Genomic DNA, 18,811 nt, shown 5'->3' on the forward strand with positions numbered 1-18,811 from the left:
CCAGATAAATGCATGTCATTGTCTCACCTCCATCATCACATTTCTCAGGGGGTTTGGCCTTCTTGGCAAGGCGGGGATCCAGCCAGGTGGTGGTCTTGGAGTTGTGACTGTGGAGCAAAAAGGCACACTTTACTTTAGCAGAGAAAAGAAAGAAACTACTTAGCGCAAGCTAAGGCGATAGCTTTTCAGTGTTGGCTCCGGGAACACTCAACCGCTGTGCCCAGTGAAGCTCTTTGAAAACACAAACCCGTACCTTTAGGGATCAAATGGCTTCTCTTGCGGAAGCCTTTGAAATTATTAACAAAGCTCTTAAGGCCAGAGAGGTATAGACGACAGAAAGAGAATCAGAGAAACAAGGGAAAGGGAAAATGAGGAAGGCATGGGTGGGGAGTGAGAACAGGAACGCGAGAACGTGAGGGCAAAATGGAGAGAGGGAAGGAGACAAGAGAGTGAGATGGATAAAGTGAGACATAGCGAAATACGGCAGGGGTCAGTGGAAAGGTTGGGGAGTTCAAGAAGGGGTGTGGGACATACAGTAGAAATAAACAGAGGGAGTGGGACTTAAGACAGTGAGAGAAAAAGTGAAGAAAAAACACGAAGAGAAAGCTGTGGCTGGCTGGATTCATAAAGAGCAAAGTGCACGACAGAGAGTGAGAGAGAGAGAGAGAGAGACAGAGAGAGAGAGAGTGAGAGAGAGTAAGATTCATTTATCCAATTGCTTCTCCTGTTGAGCCTCCAGAATGAGCTATTGATTTAGTCGAGGTGCAGCACCTGGCACTGTCAACAGCCGAACACCACTGCCTGCTTGACACACTAACAGGCCAGGTAAACAACGACGAGATGCTTCTTTTAGCACCAGCAAACAAAACCGACGAACCCAAAGGAAACAATGAAGGAATACATAATGAATAAAATACACAAAAAAGTACTTTAAATGCAAACCAGGGATATTGAAGCCTGCTTAAAGAAACTCTCGTCCTCGGGGCATAACAACAAAATAGCCTGTACGTTTTCCACTGGCTGACACCTAACTTGTTGCAGTACAGCGGAACGCAGCGGGTGGGGAGCACAGCTCTTTCAACATAACATTGCTGTCGGGCAGAAAACCTCCCATCTCCATAATCTTTTGGAATCCTGAAAAGTAACAGCTTTGGACTTACGAGGTTTCCACCCCGACAGATAAGACGATATTTGGCTCACCACGGTATACAGCACATACCTCCGAAGAGCACCGAATGTGACTAGAGAAAAGTTGATGTAATGCGAGTGAAATAAAGACATGAGAAAGAATAGCTAGCAGAGAGAGAGAGAGAAGAAAAAGGCTATACTTACTCTATGAAGTACACCATGCCGGTCTCCGTATAGGCCATTTCCCAGTTCTTGGGCAAGGGGTCCTGGCTCTCGTCCCGCGACAGGGTGCCCCACGTGCGCGGATCCATGACCCCCGCCGACTGGCTGTAGCTGGGCACCGTCTTACGCCACTCCGCCTTGTCCTGGTGGTCTGCGTGTGCCCAGCGGGGAGACACCGAGACGGGCAGGGAGATGGAGACAGGGCGGGGTTGGGAGTAGTAGTGGTAGTAGTAGGGGTAGGGGAGAGAGAAACAGGAGGAGAGGGTGATGGGAGGTGAGTGCGTGGAGCCATTGGAGGTCTGCTGGGCTCCTCGCATCTCTTTCCCTTACCTAAACCACTACTGCTGCTCACGGCTAACTCTGAAGTCTGAATACAGAATTCGCTGGACGGTTACATGCACTGGGAGAGGAGGCAGAGAGGGAGGGAGGTAGACAGAGATAGAGAGGGAGAGAGAGAGACTACACACAGAGAGAGATAGAGAGAGACGGAAACAGAGCAAGTGCCATAGGATTTGCATGTCAGCAGTGATGTACTGGGAACTGCCTCCCAGGCAAGGGCAGAACTAACCAGCGTTTCAGACCAGCCACATCCCTACCCTATTAGGATCATTGAGGCTGCTGTGTGTGAGTGTGTGTGTGTGTGTGTGTGTGTGTGTGTGTGTGTGTGTGTGTGTGTGTGTGTGTGTGTGTGTGTGTGTGTGTGTGTGTGTGTGTGTGTGTGTGTGTGTGTGTGTGTGTGTGTGTGTGTGTGTGTGTGTGTGTGTGTGCATGTGTGTGTTGTGCGTCGTGTACGTGTGTGCGCAATCTTCATCATTCTTTTTTTTTCTCCAACCTTTGCATGAGCTCTTATCTGCAGGTGTTTTATCTGGCTTGTCTACAAACTGGCGCAGTCGCGCCTCCGAATGCTCCCGGTCGTTTTTCAGGGGCCAGGGGGTGAAGACGTGGCAGCGATAAAGAGTGACAGTAGCTGATTGAAAAGCACTTTTATTATTTTGTGCAAATGGGACCTTTGACTTCTGCATTAGCGGAGGACAAATGACCGTGGCCAAAAGCAGTCTTGATAAACTGAACCTCGTTGTGGTGGGTTTGCTTTGCACGCAGGCGCATACCGTGTGTGAAATGCGTGGAGTTTGTGCACTCAAAGAAAATGATGAGAATGTCTTTTGGAAGAAAAACCACTGTCCTCAGCATTGTATGGTCATTATCAAACTGCCCTTAAGGCATGATAACTCTTCGCTATGGCCTTTTGTTGTACATCATTCCCCACAAGTTCAGAGACAGTTCATCCACATTCTATACCTACGTAAGAGATGCCAAAAGTAACAATACTGCATTTTGTGAACTAATAATAATTTAACTGTTAAATGCTTTTCCTTGACTTGGCTCCATCATCACTCTTGTTTGCCACAGGTCACAGCGATGATGCTTCTACAGTATGAATAAGATGTCTCCTCTATACCGTATCTCTCTCTCTCTCTCATTCTACATTGTTTTATAGTAGTCAACTCCTGTCTCCTGTCTCCTGCCTGTAGCACAGCCCCAGGCTTGAAGTTGTTCCGTTTTCAAGGTCTCACAGAAGATCCTGAGAACTCACGAGCATTCTGACAGGGTGCCATCACCGTCTGGTAATGCATAATGGAAATCGCTCTTCCTGGATGGAACCAGTGAGCCCTGCAGAGGGTGGTGGTGCGCTCTAGCCTGGCTATAATAAGCCAGACCGAATCAGCTGCTGGCAAAAAAAAAAGAAGATTGCCTGCCGACAGTGTTGTGTGATATTAGTCTGGCTTATTAGCCAAGACTAGGCCAAGTGCACCGCCATGGGGACTTCCCGACTCATACACCACCAGGTGTTTGAACGGAGCTAAAATTATTCTGAGGCAACAGCAGTGGACCGATTGTGCCGCAAATGCTCAGGCAAGTGCCACAAGGTCAACAGAATGGCTTTCTTCCTTCGGGCTATCGGAGCCATAAACAAGGACCTAGCTGCCAGGTTAAAATGTCTTCAACCTGTAAATAACTCTTGCTCACCACAGAGCACACACAGTTTTTTCAATCTGTGTTCATTTACCTTTTTGGGGTCCAACCTGCACAGAGTGTACTTGCCACATGATTATACCTTCTACTATGTAGATATTGTATAATGTATTATCACACAGAGTAAAATCTCATTGTTACGTTATCCATTTGTAATATACTATTGTAAGTGTACTATTGTATTTGTAAACAAATGGACCCTTTCTTACTGGGTCCATTTGGCTAAATATGAACAATAATGAAAACGAGATTTCTCCTAATGATCTCAGCCAGAACTTAGTTTAGTTTTGTTATACAGTACGATCATCCCCCCCCCCCCCCATTTTTTCTCTGAATTTAGTCAATTCCTGGTTCCCTGTGTATTCTAGTCCCTTGTCACTGTTACGCCTACAGTTGGTCCTATAGGAACAGCACAGACGATCATGTCTCCTCCAATACGTGGAGTGTCAAAGGGGATTCTTTTCACCTGACAGTGAGGAGTTTCACCACAGGGACTGTATGCTGAGAACACGCCATTCCTCCTCGTTCTACCATGACCAAACCTGTAGGAGTCGTTAGGATTACGTGCAGGACAGCTACAGTAGTTTCTGTCTTGAGACCAGAGAACATTTTAGGAGAGGACAGGGGGGGCTGCGCTGTTTTGCATTTTTTTAGGACGATATAATGAACTACCGTGGCTGCTTTAAATAGGAGGTAACTTAAGGTATCTGGAATAAATTGTATTTAAGCCCCAGAGCTGAATGGATGCCACCGGCTATAGTGGGAAGGAAGCTTGTTATTTTATTTTTAGGTAATATGTGTCACAGTGACTGAACATTGGGGTGCTTCAATCTCACCAGTCAAGCCATTGACCATGACGGGCTTCTCTTCCTCCTCCTCTTCCTCGGGGGCGGCGGTGCTGTCCTTCCGGTCCATCTTACTGACGGAGGTGGTGCGTTTCCGCTGGACCTCTGTGTCAAACTCCTCATCAAACAGAACCTGGTCCACCAGATCGGGCTGCACCGGGCTGGGCTCAGCGGGGGGCTTTGGGGTCCCATAATAGTTCCCTAGGATGGAGACGCACATATTAGAGAGAGACAGACATCCAATTATAGGAATGGTGTTGCACGCACGCACGCGCACACACACACACACACACACACACACACACACACACACACACACACACACACGCACACGCACACGCACACGCACACACACAAAACTGTCAAACCTGAGTGTTGTTAGCAAATAGAACCCCATAAAGTGACAGCAGAAGGGCATACATGTCCTGTACATAAAGTGACAGCAGCAGGGAATACATGTATCCTGTACAGTAGAAAGGAACCATATAGCTCCATTTTTGGCATTCCTATGTACAGATATAGCGTAGAGAGAAGAACTTCAGTCTCGGGACTCACAGCTGCTCGTCTCCTGAACCGTCCCTCGGCCCAAAATCCAGAGAGCGTTTCTTTGCCCGCGGTTTGCATTGCTCCCCAGAGCGCTGGGACTACAGCCATTACAGCCTCAGCAGGAGCTCACGGCCTCACGTTGGCTCACAAATGGCATGATAGCTACACTTTGCTAGTCTTCCACCTTGCTCATTGGGTGACCCACTTCACTGCTCTCTCCCTCTCCTCTCTCTAAAGCTGGAGACTATAGGAATGATGCAGAAGGAGGGAGGCGATGTGACGACAAGCACAGAGAGGAGAAACCGCTCGGGAAGGAACAAATATTGATTCATTGGTTGTTCTCTCTCTATGGGAAGCCACAATCCTGCTGTGGTTTTGCACAGTGCTTTAACCACTTCAGAAATTGCAAAGAATGCCCATCAAAAAGCTTACAACTTCTTAATGCCATTTTTTCTAAATGTATCTACAGTATGCTATTGCCTGGGTATTCATTGTTGCACAAGCTTATCCAAACAAGGGTAACAATGAATGAAAGGCAATAATTTGTAATTATTTTAATGATTTATTTATGTCCACACAAAAAAGAAATGTAGGACACAAATATAACGGTGAGGCATTTGTCCTCATGATACAACAAGCATTATCATGTCAACGAGCCCTCCGCACGCACGCACGCACGCATGCATGCATGCATGCGTGTGTGCGTGCGTGCGTGCGTGCGTGGATGGAAGACTGCGATACATTTTTTAATGCTAATTGTAGTACTGTAATGTAATTACATTATGCTAAGTAACTCATAAACACAAACTAATTTATAAACTGAATGATTTGTCTAAGCTGGCTGTCACACAAAACGCCCACATTGTTTTAGCCACATAATTTGCTTCCTGCTTTAATTTAAACAATATTAGTATCAGCACCAGTTTGAAATTAAATCATTACAGCCTATTAAGTTCATAATTAATGGGGGGGGGTTATAATGAACAAATGCCAAACACGGGAGTTGAATTGGAACTGCTTAATTGTACTTTAACCACAATTGTTTTGTGGCAGTCTGTTAACCTACTAAAGGTATAAGCTTTGCATTTAATGGCCTCATTAGCACAGAGTAAACAATAAGCTTTGGGAGTTGAAAGGTCATACTCAGAAAGTGCTTTGACATGGATTATGCACATTTCCACTAATGAGCCATGACATAGGAAGGCCATGAGATGTAAATGAGGTTGCATAACCTCATGTGATCATAAAACACAAAATATAAAGCTATTAAAGGGTGAGGAATCCATCCATTTAACTTGAGCTATAATGTCACAGTACAGTCATTAACTAAAATCCTTCCCTTCTTGATCTCATATGGAAAATCTCTCATACTAATACACACTAATACACAGTGAGCCTTTAAATTGGCAGGCGACACGCTGTACTCAAAAAGATCATTCACAAAACCTTTTTTCTTTCCATTGACGTCCCCATAATGTTCTGCTCACATCTTTTCAGTAAGGACCATTTCTCATCAGTAGTGTTGCACACAATGCCGACTAATGTCTGAGCCATTATGCCGAGCACCCACATCAGAGGAACCAAATGACCCGATAGCAGGGGGGCGGTGGGCTTCCGCTTTCAAAACAGAAAAAAAAACATCTGGGTTCCGCTCAATCCCCTTTCAATTCAAAACATACACACACACAAACAAACGGCAATTCCTATGACAGTGCGACAACCCTATAATTCTTCATCCTGTCATCACATATAACATTTTCTCAGTACCGACATTGCCGCGTGTGAATTTTAAATACAACACATCCTGCAGTGAATTGACAGTCACACTCAACCCTTGCTGTAGCCGAGACCATCATCTATCTTTCTCTTGCTTCTTTATCTCCTGCTGAGACACCGTGCCTATACAGACAACGAACCAATAAATTAACATTTGTCAAAAGACAGCTTCATTATACCTGCCCACCGAGCAATGGAGATGAAAGATAGGTTGCCATTCCGAGTCCAAACCTGTCACCTCCGTGCCCACACTGCCCAGTCATCTCCCCCAGCTGTGATTAATGCTTCGTAAAAACATCTCCATTGGCCACTGATTAATGTGTACCGCAGCACATGGCGAGGGAGGAGGAGAGAGGAAGCAGGGGCGGCAGATTTGTAATGGTATTTGACGCCATTAATCTGATAAGGATCTGTGGAGTCGATGTGTCATTCCACCGCGTCGGTTTTAATGTGACCACCGGCGGACCGTGGAGTTGCAGCCGGAGTGGCAGATGGACCGACGGGCAGGTAAACACGTGTATACTTGTTCGACTCACTCGAATCACGGCGGGGAAATTAACTGGGATTTATGTGTGAGGTTGGAACCCAACATGTGTGCCAAAGAGGTGATGGAGTACTTAATAATATCCACTATACCCTGGGAGACACATTGTGCCCCGTTTTTAGCCAGGGACTGAATCCTGCCAGAGCTTCCCAGAGGGTCATGCCTAGTTTATAGTTCATGGTGTTGCGGGCCAGGGACGTGCAGAGAAAGAGCGAGGCAGGGGCTGGAATTCTTGGCAAAATAAATATCGAAAACAGAGGACCTACATTTAGGCATGTAACAATTCACTCAACTCACGATACGATATTAAAAAAATAAATACCGTTTTTTTAAATTTTATATAATTTATCTTCCCCCTGAGATTTTTTATTTAACTATATTGCAAAAGAAGTAGCATTACTTTTGACAGTGCAGAAACATGATTGCCTTCCTTGATGAGCATCAACGACCATCATCACCTGGGCACAGTCACACACAGTCCCCTCTACAGTGCTCTACTACTGAATGTGCTTTCTCTCCAAAAGCACTTGAATAAAAAAAATTCAATGAATGGATTCAAATTGTCGGGATTAATATCGATATATACGATATATCGTTACAACTTACATGGCTACATTACAAGCTCTCAACGCTTCACGTTTAGAGTGTGTAGATCAGCTATTTTCGGGGCGTGACCGTCAGCACTCTTTAGCTACTGAAGATGTGGTGTACAACATGGATTTCAAGTGACAAATTAACGCAAAATGCTGTGTTCAAGTTCAGGAGAGTTCGGAAGAAGGCAATTCTCCTGAATGCTGCCTTGAATCATCGAAAAGGGGAATTTGAATTTCTTTCACCGTAGTAAATCCTGCTTAACCCATAGACTACCGTTGATGGTTTTGACGTAGTGAATTAATTAATCTAGACTTCCCGTTGACGGAATTGTTTTATTCCCTATAATCAGGGGATTTGTTTTAAATTAATTCTCATCTTTTAGCATTTTTGCTAACGGCCGTCATCCACCTAAAACCGGCCGAAATCCTTGCATGCACGCATCACGATATATTTGGGGCTAGATTAGAGCTTAATTTGACTGAATATAATGACTGTAACAAACCAGTGAAGAAAGTTAGCGGATGTTTACACTGTTGAACCGGAAATGACGGCGGCCAGATTCGGAATACGGTCAAAATCGGCATAATGGTGAAGTTACCGCCACCATCAGGACTGGGGTGTATAATACTATATACTTGCCGCTTTAAAATGAGATATATTGTGTATATCACAGATTTTTCTGATGGCATTCAAATTAATGAATGAATTAAAATCATGAATAGAGCTGGCAGAAGGCACTGAAAAGCTGCTATTGGGGTGGCAGTCCTTAATAGTCGTTTTTTACAGACAGGCAAAAGGGGCAAAAATATAGCAGATATACAAGCTCATGGTGTCGCAGTGCTCCGTGTTCCGAGTGTCGCACTCTGCCGTTGTGTGTCATTGTGTTTCGTGCATTGTCACACAACATGTGGCCATGCAACGTTTCTTGAGCTTGTAGATAGATATTTGCGGCACCCACCACCATAGAATATTATATGACACTTTTCTATACAATATGTATAATAGAGTCGACTGGGCCGATCAGCGGGCGTGTGTCCATCCCCGGCCAGGGAGGGCCAGGCTCGGTCGCCTGGGCCCTCTGGGCTGGGCCGTTGAGTTACAAGTCGGGCGGTACCAGGGGCGCGGAGCATGCGGAAATGTTGACGTATAGTACACTCCAAAAATCTGTTATTTATGTAGGATAGAAGGTTTACACAATTCAGTGTCTTCCGTCATATGCTTCGTAGGTGATTTTAATTCTTCAATTCTGCTACTCGAACTACTGTCTAGAGACGCATGTGAAAGCAATTTCAAATAAGAGGAAAGACAACACGAAAAAGTGTGAGCAATTCTCAAGAGAAATTACCCGCGCATGCGCGCGCACACACACACACACACACACACACACACACACACACACACACACACACACACACACACACACACACACACACACACACACACACACACACACACACACACACACACGATCAATCATCTGGAATTGCATTGTACTGTACACTTATTTGGAAAGATTTGTATCAATCATTGAAAAAACATGTCATATTTCCTACTCGAGAGCTTTCTGGGTGGATATTGTATGGAGTGTGAACATGCATTGCACAGTCATCCATCCACATCTCATCAACAGCCTGAAGCAAACTACAGTATGTATTGACCACTCTCTGTGAATTACAGCAACAGAGACATGTTTTTCTTTCTTGTAGGGGTTTCAATGTCGAACTATCACTTTAAAAAATGTTTCATCAATCTTTTATTCAGCCAATTTGAAAATGTCTAATGACTTGTCGGTTTGGCAATGTCTGCGTGGTTAACAGACTGGGAAAGATAGTTAAACTTTGCCAAAAGACCATTGGCACAACGTGATTGATCATGGCCATCTTTATCAAGTTAGAGCCACTCACAGACATCAAACTGGCAGTATGCAGCAAAACACCCAGTGTTGTGAATCACACACATATCCATCATTTGCTTCCTTGGCTGTAGTAGGGTTTTTTGAACACTATTTGTTCCTGCACATTTAAAAAGTAAGTGCTGCAACTGCGGGTGGGGGTCCCCGGGGGGGGGGGGGGGGGGGGTAGTTCCAGACCCACAGGATCGCACCCAGGGTGCCAACCCAATTCCGGCGAGCCGCCCCGTGTCCGAAACGGTTGAGAAATGACAGAGTTACCATGTGGGGGTCCCTCTACTGTATCCTCCACTGTACTGTACTGTACTGTACTGTCACTGTACTGTAATGCATGTAGTAGTATGATATGATCTGAGTGCCTATGCTGTGTACTTGTACAATGTACTTGATATGTATTGTGTACTGCCTGAACTGTAACATACTTTATAGTTAGGCAGGCAGCTAGATTGTGATGTCTAGTCAGTGACGTCATTAGGACACGAGGATCCAAAAGCTATATATGTTCTGTATGTATGTAATAAACGTCTTAGCGTGATACAGTCTCGTGTCATGTTATTGTTCTCCCGGGCCCGTCCGTCCGTCTGTCCGCCGCCGGACCAAGGAATGATTCAACCGGGTCGTCACACACCACCTCAGCCTACACACAAGACCGGTCTGTCAGAACCAGACGAGGGTCCAGTACTTAGGATGACACAACACTGCACACCCGAAATCACCATATATACAGTTAATATGTGCGTGTGTTTGTGTGTGTTAGGTTGCGCACATATGGGTGGTGAAAAACAACCATGCTGTTTTTGTGATCAGACGCATCCAGCCACCCACCCACCCACAAACCCACACACCCACCCACACACACATAGTAACTTAAGGAAGTGGTTGCACCACTTAAAAAGTTCAGTCCAACACATGCCAATAACTAGCAGATTATAACTACCACTGTGAGGGAATCATTTTTCTCACAGTTTTCTGTTCATTAGAAGGTTGTGTGGGTTGTATCTACTGTAGGAGATGCCACGAGCTTAAAATTGCAACAGGGCTGTGTGTGTGTGTGTGTGTGTGTGTGTGTGTGTGTGTGTGTGTGTGTGTGTGTGTGTGTGTGTGTGTGTGCGCGCGTGCGTGTGTGTGTGTGTGGTTTCCGCCGCTATCGGCGTATGCACTATGCATGCATGTGTGAATGGGTGAATGTAATGCACAATCTATGTAAAGCGCCTTGGATAAAGGCGCTACAGTATATAAATGCACCATTTACCATTATAGTCTAGTAGCCAGCCCATTAGAGCCCCATTGTGAACCCGGACATGTTGAGTACGCCAAGGTTTTATGTGATAAAGGTTTAGTATGGGTCCCCAGCATGTAGAAACTGCCGGATGCTAACTTGCATATTGCATGTTGAGCAATTTTCATAATTGGCATAATATGTGACCATACCATTAACAACCTATAGAAGGCAAAATAGGCCAATTATGAAAATTGCTCAACATATGCAAGTTAGTATCCGGCAGTTTCTACATGCTGGGGACACATACTAAACATTTCTAACATAAAACCTTGGTGTACTCAACATGTCCGGGTTCACATTCTGGCTACTGGACTATTATCTAAGGCTGCAGCATCCTCAAACGCTGTTTTTTGACTTGTCAGTCATCTATAGCAGTCGTTCCCAAACGCTCAAGGCCCAAAATAAAAGTTTTCCCGGGACCCCAAACTAGTGACAATAGCAGATCTACAAGCTCACAATGTGACGTTTAGCGGCACGTTGTGAGCATGTAGATAGGCTATTTAGACGAGCTCTTAAACATTTGTTTCCCCCTCCCCTGAGCTCCTACCTACACCGACTGGCTCCCTCTCTGCTTCTGAACTCACCAGCCGGAGCCACATACTGTACACTCATTAATCACCGAGCAAGGGTCTCCCACTCCCTTGGGCAGTGCCCAGGCCAAACACAGTTTCATCACAGACTGGCTGTGCAGTCGAGGTAGACTGCACAGTTGTGCTGGCCATGGCACTGAGCTGAGTATCTAGCATGTGTGCCCACATTTTGTTGTTAACCAACCTACCACAACTGTATTGTTTGTATTTTCAATGTATACTGTTTGTATGCATTTTCTGAATCAAATTATCAATTATCAAAAGCTACTTATTGTCATTATGGTTCATTGTTCTTGCCGTGCCTTTGTATATTCAATCTTTTTATTTTGTGCCTGAGCTGTTTTTCTTTCTTTCTTTTCTTTTCTTGTTTGTTATTATGTTCTTGTTGTGTAATGTCTGTGGTTAGTGTCCTTAAATTTGTTAAAACCAATAAATAAAAACCTACCACAACCATGGCCTTCATCTGTATGTGTGTACATTTGCATATATATTGTGTGTGACTGGGGGGGATTGATGACTTGTCTCACCTACATTATTCTCCCCTCTACTTCACATTCAACTCTCACCTCGTTCAGCCATATAGGTACAGTAGAGGCGGGGGATATATCCAGCTTGGAATACCAACTGCATATTTCCCCCCCAATCTCTTTTGTTCAACTTTCACCTATTTTTCATATGAATGAATAGAATTATTTCACCCCTTCCCTTTTCCCGTAGTCTTTCCGTTTCAACCATGTGTTTCTCATGTGGTTTGGAGCTGCAGTATGAAGACTCTAATCCAACACGGTGTTATCCAGGAGTCCATGCAGTCCCGAGAAGAACATCATTAGTAATAGTATCACTATTTCTTAATCTTCCTGCCAGTTCCTAGAAGCATTCAGCTGTTGCTAACAGAGCACCTTTGCCCTCTCCCTCCTTTAATGAATCCTGACCCGTTGCCCTGCCCCATTACTGTAATTGCTACAGTAATGGGGGAATCTAAACACATAACAACACAGTCATAATGCGTCATGCTGCCTGCGACACATTGTGAGCTTGTAGATCTGCTATGTTCGGCGTGTGACACCAGCGCAGGCAACTCAGTAGAAATGAGGCTTAACCCACAGCTATCCTGCTGTACCTTAAGGCCGTTCAATACAACAGCGCTGTTAAAACTGGCAGTGGGTGCTGTAAAACCTCCACTGCACCCACAGCCTCTATGTCAGGGAGACACTGGGGAGGCACTGGGGAGACACTGGGGAGGCACTGGGGAGGCACTGGGGAGACACTGGGGAGGCACTGGGGAGACACTGGGGAGACACTGGGGAGGCACTGGGGAGGCACTGGGGAGGCACTGGGGAGGCACTGCATGGGGAGGCACTGGGGAGGCACTGCATGGGGAGGCACTGGGGAGGCACTGGGGAGGCACTGGGGAGACACTGGGGAGGCACTGCATGGGGAGGCACTGGGGAGGCACTGGGGAGGCACTGCATGGGGAGGCACTGGGGAGACACTGGGGAGGCACTGGGGAGGCACTGGGGAGACACTGGGGAGGCACTGGGGAGGCACTGGGGAGGCACTGGGGAGGCACTGGGGAGGCACTGGGCAGGGTCCACAGAGAGGTGGTCCGCGGTCCAGTCGTGGACCGCGGTCCGCCTGTTGAGGACCCCTGCTCTATGTGGTTCATTCGGTTGGGTAAACTAGCAGCATTTGAGAATGAATAATTTAGGTTACTTAATAAGTTGGAGCTCTATTTTCAGAAGTGACAATGTTATCATTCTCACACAAATAGGGTTGATCAGTAAGGACGCTCTCATTTAAGGGCGCTGACCTTGTGTGATAATATGCCAATTAATTGTTTACTGTAGTGCAGAATCTGATTTTCTGCTGTATTGGTTTTTGTGCCGATATCTATTTGTAAAGTTGGTCACGTGGCCAAAAGATGTGCGCTCCAGCCAATTAAAACATGTTCGGAAAAGATGTGGCAAGCCAATCAGAGTCACCAGCTCTCAGCCCACACCAGGCCCGCCCCCGGCTCACACGTCACTAGCTCTCAGAAATTCAGAATCTGCAGCGTTCTCTCCGTCTCTCCGCTCTCGCAGGAGAAGACACAAACAAGGAAGGGGAGAAATTGGATTTTGCTTGCTAAATGTCTGTATTTAAAATATCACTGACACAGCGATTCCCTTACTTACATCAACATTGTTGTTTGTCAATAGTTGTTTTTTGCCTAAGTAAAACAATTAGACTGTTCGCAACTTCGAATTGGCTTCTCATTGCATGCACACACACACACACACACACACACACACACACGTACACGCACGCCTGTAAGCCACCCCCCCCCCCACACACACACACACACATGTCCCACACACACACGCGATTACATACAGTTTCATTCATGCAAACACGGCACTTCTGCCGCAGAGTGCGTGGCGAAGTAACTCTGGGATTGAGTGGCCGCGAAGCGGGCGCAAAATTCTAGTGTAATACAATGTAAATCAGGGGTGTCAAACTCATTTGGGGCGAGGGCCGCATTGGTCAAAAGGTCACTTGATGGGGGCCACAACCAGTTGCGGACGCACGCTCGATGTCTCAAGCCCAACACACACCGGCTCCGTCCGACGCGGCGCGTCAGCGCACGTCGGACGCCGCCGGTGTGCGATAGGTTCATTGAAAATGATGGAGGCGGCTGTTTTGACGCGGGGCGTTCGCAGACGGTGTGGGAGGCCCTTCAGTCAGTCACTGCTATAATATCTATCTATCTATCTATCTATCTATGCTCAGACCCAGCCAGCCAGCAAGCCACACACATAGTGCTCAGACCCAGCCAGCCAGCAAGCCACACACATAGTGCTCAGACCCAGCCAGCCAGCCAGCCAGCCACACACAGTGCTCAGACCCAGCCAGCCAGCACACCAGCCAGCCACACACCAGTATGGAAGAGAGATAGTCACTTACTCACTTGTTGTAACTTGTAGGGATGCCACAAAGTGAACATCAGCCAAATTGAATAGTCGACAGCTCTGCCGATTAATAATCGATTAATTGAACCCACCCCCCATATTAATCAATATCAGATAAAACGTATAGGATTTTATATTATGCACATGCCATGGTCACATAACCATTATGTTGAGTGCATGCTTTGATGGTTACAGTTATATAATCAGTTTTGATGAGTAAACCTTTGTGGAGATCTTCTCAGTTCTCATTGTATGCTAGTTACTGCCATTCAGGATGGAAAATGAAATTCATTTGGATTTGGGGAGAAGTAGTTTCATAAGGGGCTGGTATGAAGTACTTGATATAAAGAGAACATGTTCAGTTCACTAGTCTACACTCTACTCTACACCTGCCTTCATTTCATCTGATTGTCTGTCTGGCAGGCACTTAACAAGCAATCGTTAACTGTGTCTGTTAGAGAGAGGGGCAGAGAAGAGTGGCTTTGCTCAACTTGATTTATACTTATATTATCCACTCTGATGAAGGTACATGTTCGATATATCATGCAGCCTTTTTTTTGCTTGAGGCAGGCGGGCCACATTAAATGACATGGCGGGCCACATTTGGCCCGCGGGCCTTGAGTTTGACACCCATGATGTAAATCCTTAAATGGCAGATTTTGTCCAAGCAAAACAATGTAACATAGCAAGTTAAAATGTCAACTACTCGAAATTGCACCATTTGTTTGTGAGTAACAAAGGCATGGAAGAACCCTCATCTACATCATGTACCCCTCAATGACTTTCCTAGGCCTTAAACCTGGCCTCTTATACAGAACTCTTGTCACATGGCAAAGTACTTACTGTACGGCCCTGATTGAATCATTATCTATAAATGAAATGACTATATGGAAATTTGGTGTTCACCTGGAATAATGCTACAAAATGATAGGATATAGATTAGAATATAGAATATTATGCACACAAGAAAAGTGCACGATAACTTTATGGGCATACTGAAATTACAAACTGCAAGCTTGGAGCTGCATCCGATATAGTAAAGCACTATGCTTGCGCTCCTGAACTCAAGCGGAAGACGCAGTGTTGTTTTCCCTTCATTTTCTTTTTGTCCATGTTTAGCTCACCGCTCCCTGTGATGAATGATTCATGCTGAAGGATTTTCGGCACACTCGTCAGCAGTCAAGACAAGAGGTAGAAAATTGGATACGCCCTAGTGTGCATGTATGCACTTAAAGCACGCACGCTGATGGGTCAAATTTATAGCCCAGGAGCCACGGCATTAAGAGTGACTTACATTCCGACACATCATTTCATAAAACGACAAGACAACTTAAAAACCTTTTCTTCTTGCAAATCCATTCTCTTTGTTTTGGCTGAGTCAACTTTACTGCATAGACCTGCTTAGAATGCAGACAGTGAAGACTGTTGGGACGTGAAACATTAGTGGATTAAAGCTACCGAAGGCACTTTACCCAAACAAACAACATTCTCTTCTTTTATGTATGGTTATAACTTTACGGTAGGTAGTATTTGCATAATATTAGTCTTCTGAAATAACTTTCCACTATTTATGGGCCATAGCAAATCTGTGAAACACCTATTGTCCCCATCTAGCAGAGCAGTGGATGGATGTGGACGTCTGTCTTAGTGACATATTAACCAGAGACAGAGATCGAGCCTCTGTTGTTCTCAGGTCTAGGAGGATTAGTCAAAGCGGAGGGCAGGGCAGCCCAGGTCAATGCTTCAGCTGAAGAAGGTAAACATTGATAGACAGACGATAATATATCAAATTCAACTCCCAACGATAATGTAGAACCAAAGTCAATGATTGACTTTATACACTTTATACACATTCACTGTGTGTGGGAAACCTAGTAGCTGTGTAATTATGTTATCTTTGTCTCTGTTCATGCTTGTTCCTGTGAGAGAAGGTTCTCTAATGCTTTAGACGGTGGGGAATGAGTGGTCAAATTAATAACTACCTTCCCGGGAGCTCCTAAAGCTCAGTCTTTAATAAAGCTACAGTAATGCTACGGTACATTGCGCGGGGCAGGGCAGGGCAGGCCAGACTGCTGCGTACTATCCATTATTCATCCTGTTGACCGCTTCATGGTCCAGGGGTTGAAGGGGCCATTCTCTCAGGGCCGGTTCTGGGTCAGAGCGCTGAAGGATATTCTCTTTCATATTTCCAAACCCACTTCTCTACAATGACCCCCTGTATAATAATAACGGCCGTGTGGGTGAGAGGGATCATGACGAACAAAAAGGATCACCTGGGGGATATATTATCTCCAGTTTATTTCACATTCACAATGACATGGATGATTATGTGTGCACTATTACTGACTTCACTAGATGACCTATGGTAAAAAGGCAAGCGTGGCTCGACAAACACGAGCGCAGACAAGTGGCCGCGTGCGTTTACAATACAGGGAGGGAATACATGCTCAGTCGGAGCAGTTGCCTCGGGGAACAGTAGGAAGCAGTGGAGTGATGTGGTGAAGTAAGGATGCTCCCTTTGTGTGTTGCTTAATTCACTCATCCTTCTGCTGAGGTAGTCTTTCTCACCATTTTTCCCAGTGCTTTCCATAGCACAATAAACTTGAGAACCAAACCAAGATAATTAAGAATACAAATAAAATACTGAGCCACAGATATCTATGCACTGGATATCTGGGTTAAGTGATTAAAGTGGGAATACCACATCTTGATCATCAATTCACCATGTTAATGATTTTTTTCAGACCTCCAGTTCTAGGAAACACAGAATGGGGGGACTTTTTTATTATTATTTATTACAGCTCTAAGGTATATTAATGAAACAGTAAAATGTTGAAAATGAGTGGAATGCCCCTTTAAAATGAACATAATAGTCCATCAATAAATATAAATGTACAGTACTATATGAATATATTATATATCACTATACACCTATGCCCAATGAGTACACGGACAAGGGGATGTACATGGCCTTGCATGGCCTTTTAACAGTTTATCAACACCGAGTATAAAAATTTAGCCTACAGAAGATCATTGCATATAAATATTGCACAGTGTGTGCTGGACGGTACACGTACCATCATAGGTTCCACTCTCCAGTAGCAGTCCACTTTCCTCCAGAACACGGAACTCTCCCACACTGATGAAGTTGTAATCCACTCCAGGAACCTCCCCTTCTCTCGGCTGCCGAGTGGTACCTGCCAAAGAGGACGACAAAGACTGAGTCACGGCAGAGGAGTGGCGCCGTTTGCTGATGTAAGAAGGGAGAGAGAGGGGGACAGGGTGACACGGTCTCGTTTCCAACATGTCTTTGGAGATATGAATGAAATATCAGAGCCAGTGAGAAACCTGTATCGACATCATGGACACTCAATGGAGCCGGGAAACGCAAAGATATCAATGCTCACTCTAATCTAATCTGTCATGAATACTAACTGTAATAATGATGACTCTGTGGCCATCTCTTCTCGGCTATGAGCTACCGTACGTGGGTTTGAATGACAACTGTACTGTACTGTAACCCCCTGCCCATCCATGTATGTGATGTGCATTTACAGCGTACAGCAATTTCTCTGCAGGATTTAACAGCCCCTATACTTTCCCGGGTCAAATCCAAAAGTGGAGTACAGTAAGGAAAGATCTTTTCTGCATAGAGATTCTGAAGCTAAAAGAAATAGAAATATAGCTGCAAGCAGCGATAAGGCGAGACCAAGCAGGAAGGCATTAAGCAATAATATGCACATAGAAACATGGAAGACTGAACTTGAGAAAAAGAAGACCATGTAATTGTGACTGGGTCGGTTTTAATTGTGGGGGGGGAGGCAGGGTTTTTGAAGACGCTGAGTTGGCGGTGCCCGGCTTTGAATCCATGAACCATACTGTAAAGTTCTTTCTACCATATTGCGAAAACAGCACGGTTCAGCCAGAACTGTGTAAGAAAACAAAGCAAAGAATCTACAGTATTTCCTTCGCCGTTTAAGATCCTTTGGTGCTAGTAGACGGATTCATCTTTTGTTTTACACTTCTGTTATTATGAGTGTTCTTCAGTACTGTAGTACCACCTGATATGGATGTTTGTCTGTAGCCTTAAAGTCACAAATGCTGCTAAACTAAACATTTGTTAAAAGATTGTTGGACAACCACTTCAGAGGCTCTAGTGAGTCTAGTCTATACATCCATGTATGATAACAGCATCCTAAGGTTAGCAAGGAATATCACCTCAAATACTAGCCATGTCTTGTATGGAGAGTATAGGTTGCTGCCTTCAGAAAGGAGATATGGTGTTCCAGCATACAATAAGGTCAGACTGAAGAGGTCTTTTGTCCATCAATCAACTGAGGCTTAATCAGGATTTCGGCCAGGACTAGACTGAGCTGTGGACATTGCTCTCTGC

The 18,811-nt window shown here is 45.1% G+C and overlaps 1 protein-coding gene across 1 annotated transcript in view; it reads right to left on the bottom strand.

Moving 5' to 3' along the window:
* The window catches only part of LOC308315825 (membrane-associated guanylate kinase, WW and PDZ domain-containing protein 3-like), a 163,222-nt gene that overhangs the window by 48,898 nt on the left and 95,513 nt on the right, over positions 1-18,811 (bottom strand). The window contains exons 3-6 of the mRNA XM_080764007.1: positions 17,496-17,615; positions 4,221-4,430; positions 1,333-1,501; positions 28-107 (exon numbers count right to left, since the gene is read on the bottom strand). Of these exons, the coding sequence (XP_080620133.1) occupies positions 28-107; positions 1,333-1,501; positions 4,221-4,430; positions 17,496-17,615 (579 nt within the window). The remainder of the gene's footprint in view (positions 1-27; positions 108-1,332; positions 1,502-4,220; positions 4,431-17,495; positions 17,616-18,811) is intronic.

The sequence above is a fragment of the Protomyctophum bolini genome (assembly GCF_963924005.1).
Source record: "Protomyctophum bolini genome assembly, chromosome: 5".
NCBI lineage: Eukaryota > Metazoa > Chordata > Actinopteri > Myctophiformes > Myctophidae > Protomyctophum > Protomyctophum bolini.